Raw genomic sequence first — 1,614 nt, 5'->3', positions numbered from 1 at the left:
GTATGTATGTATATATATATGCATGTATATGTATGTATGTATATAAAAAGAGAGATAAAATTATTCTATAAGTAAATATATATATATATATATATATATATATATATGTTTTTGGCTTTCACATTTACAATCACATAAGAAAGCTTGAAAGAAACTATGACTACAAATGTTCTATGTGTAACGGACGGGACTAATATAACACCATAATAGTCATAGGGACCGGATTTAAATATAAACCAAAATTTACCTGTGCCTCCATTTGAATTGCATCATTAAATGGTTAACTAACCAGTCACTTAGGCATACCGATCACCAAGGAGTTGCTCCTATGTAGATGACTCTGTTTTTGTAGAGGCTTTCATGATATGTTCCGATTGTACAATAATCTGGATATTAACAAGATCAATTAGTGAAGCACTTAAATACTCAAATCTATATTGGATTTATAAGGCTCCATTGCTTCTCCCTCAATGGCTACGGGTATGTACCATAGTTCTGAGTTTAACGTCGTCCGCTAGACTTATTGAGTATGTAATTCATCAGTCTATCAGAGTGACTGATGGATGCTGCTCAAAATGTCCTCCAAAGTACAATTTGAGTCTCTGACCATTTACCTTAAATTTGTTTCCTCCACTGTTCTGTTGAATTTCAATTGCTCCATAGGAAGTAACACCTGTAACATTGTAAGGACCTGTCCACCTGGATTTTAATTTTCTTGGGAATAGCGTGAGTCGACTATTGTAGAGAAGTACACGATCTCCTATTTTAAAACTCTTTTGTTGGATCAAATTGCCATGCCATATTTGAGTTTTTTCTTTGAAAATTCTGGCATTTTCATAAGCTTCCAACCTCAGCTCTTCCATTTCATTAACCTGAAAAAATCTCTTTTTACCAGCAGAGGTTAATTCAAAGTTTAATACTTTCAGTGCCCAAAAAGCTTTGTGTTCTAATTCAACTGGCAAATGGCAAGCCTTTCCAAAGACTAATTTATATGGGAATGTTCCAATTGACATTTTGAACGCCGTTCGGTATGCCCATAATGCATCATCTCATTTTAAAGACCAGTATTTTTTTGAAATTCCAACCGTCTTTTCAAGAATTCTTTTTAACTCGCGGTTGGAAACTTCAACTTGCCCTTGTGTTTGAGCATGATATGGTGTTCCAGTTTTGTGAGTCACACCATATTTTGTATGTATGTATGTATGTATATATATGTATGTATCTATGTATATGTATGTATGTATATGTATGTATGTATATAAAAAGAGAGATTAAATTATTCTATAAGTAAAAATATATATATGTTTTTGGCTTTCACATTTACAATCACAGAAGAAAGCTTGAAAGAAACTGTGACCACAAATGTTCTATGTGTAACAGACTGGACTAATTTAACACCTTAACAGTCATAGGGTCCGGGTTTAAATATAAACCAAAATTTACCTGTGCCTCCATTTGAATTGCATCATTAAATGGTTAACTAACCGGTCACTTAGGCATACCGATCACCAAGGTATTGCTCCTGTGTAGATGACTCTCTTTTTGTAGAGGCCTTCATGATATATTCCGATTGAACAATAATCTGGATATTAACCAGATCAATTAGTTAAGCAC

At 33.5% G+C, this 1,614-nt stretch overlaps 1 protein-coding gene across 1 annotated transcript; it reads right to left on the bottom strand.

The window, feature by feature from the left end:
- Positions 1 to 539: 539 nt before the first annotated feature.
- On the bottom strand, positions 540 to 1,013 carry LOC138894778 (uncharacterized). The gene has a single exon (XM_070179504.1). The coding sequence runs from the start codon at positions 1,011 to 1,013 to the stop codon at positions 540 to 542; it is 474 nt and encodes a 157-aa protein (XP_070035605.1).
- Between the last annotated feature and the right edge of the window lie 601 nt (positions 1,014 to 1,614).

This window comes from Nicotiana tomentosiformis, chromosome 6 (genome assembly GCF_000390325.3).
Source record: "Nicotiana tomentosiformis chromosome 6, ASM39032v3, whole genome shotgun sequence".
NCBI classification, from domain to species: Eukaryota; Viridiplantae; Streptophyta; class Magnoliopsida; order Solanales; family Solanaceae; genus Nicotiana; species Nicotiana tomentosiformis.
The sequence above is the reverse complement of the archived record's forward strand: the minus strand, read 5'-3'. Positions and strand labels throughout refer to the sequence as shown.

Coding starts and splice junctions, on each gene's coding strand:
- LOC138894778 (XM_070179504.1), bottom strand. CDS start 1,013: ATGTCAATTGGAACATTCCCATATAAATTAGTCTTTGGAAAGGCTTGC.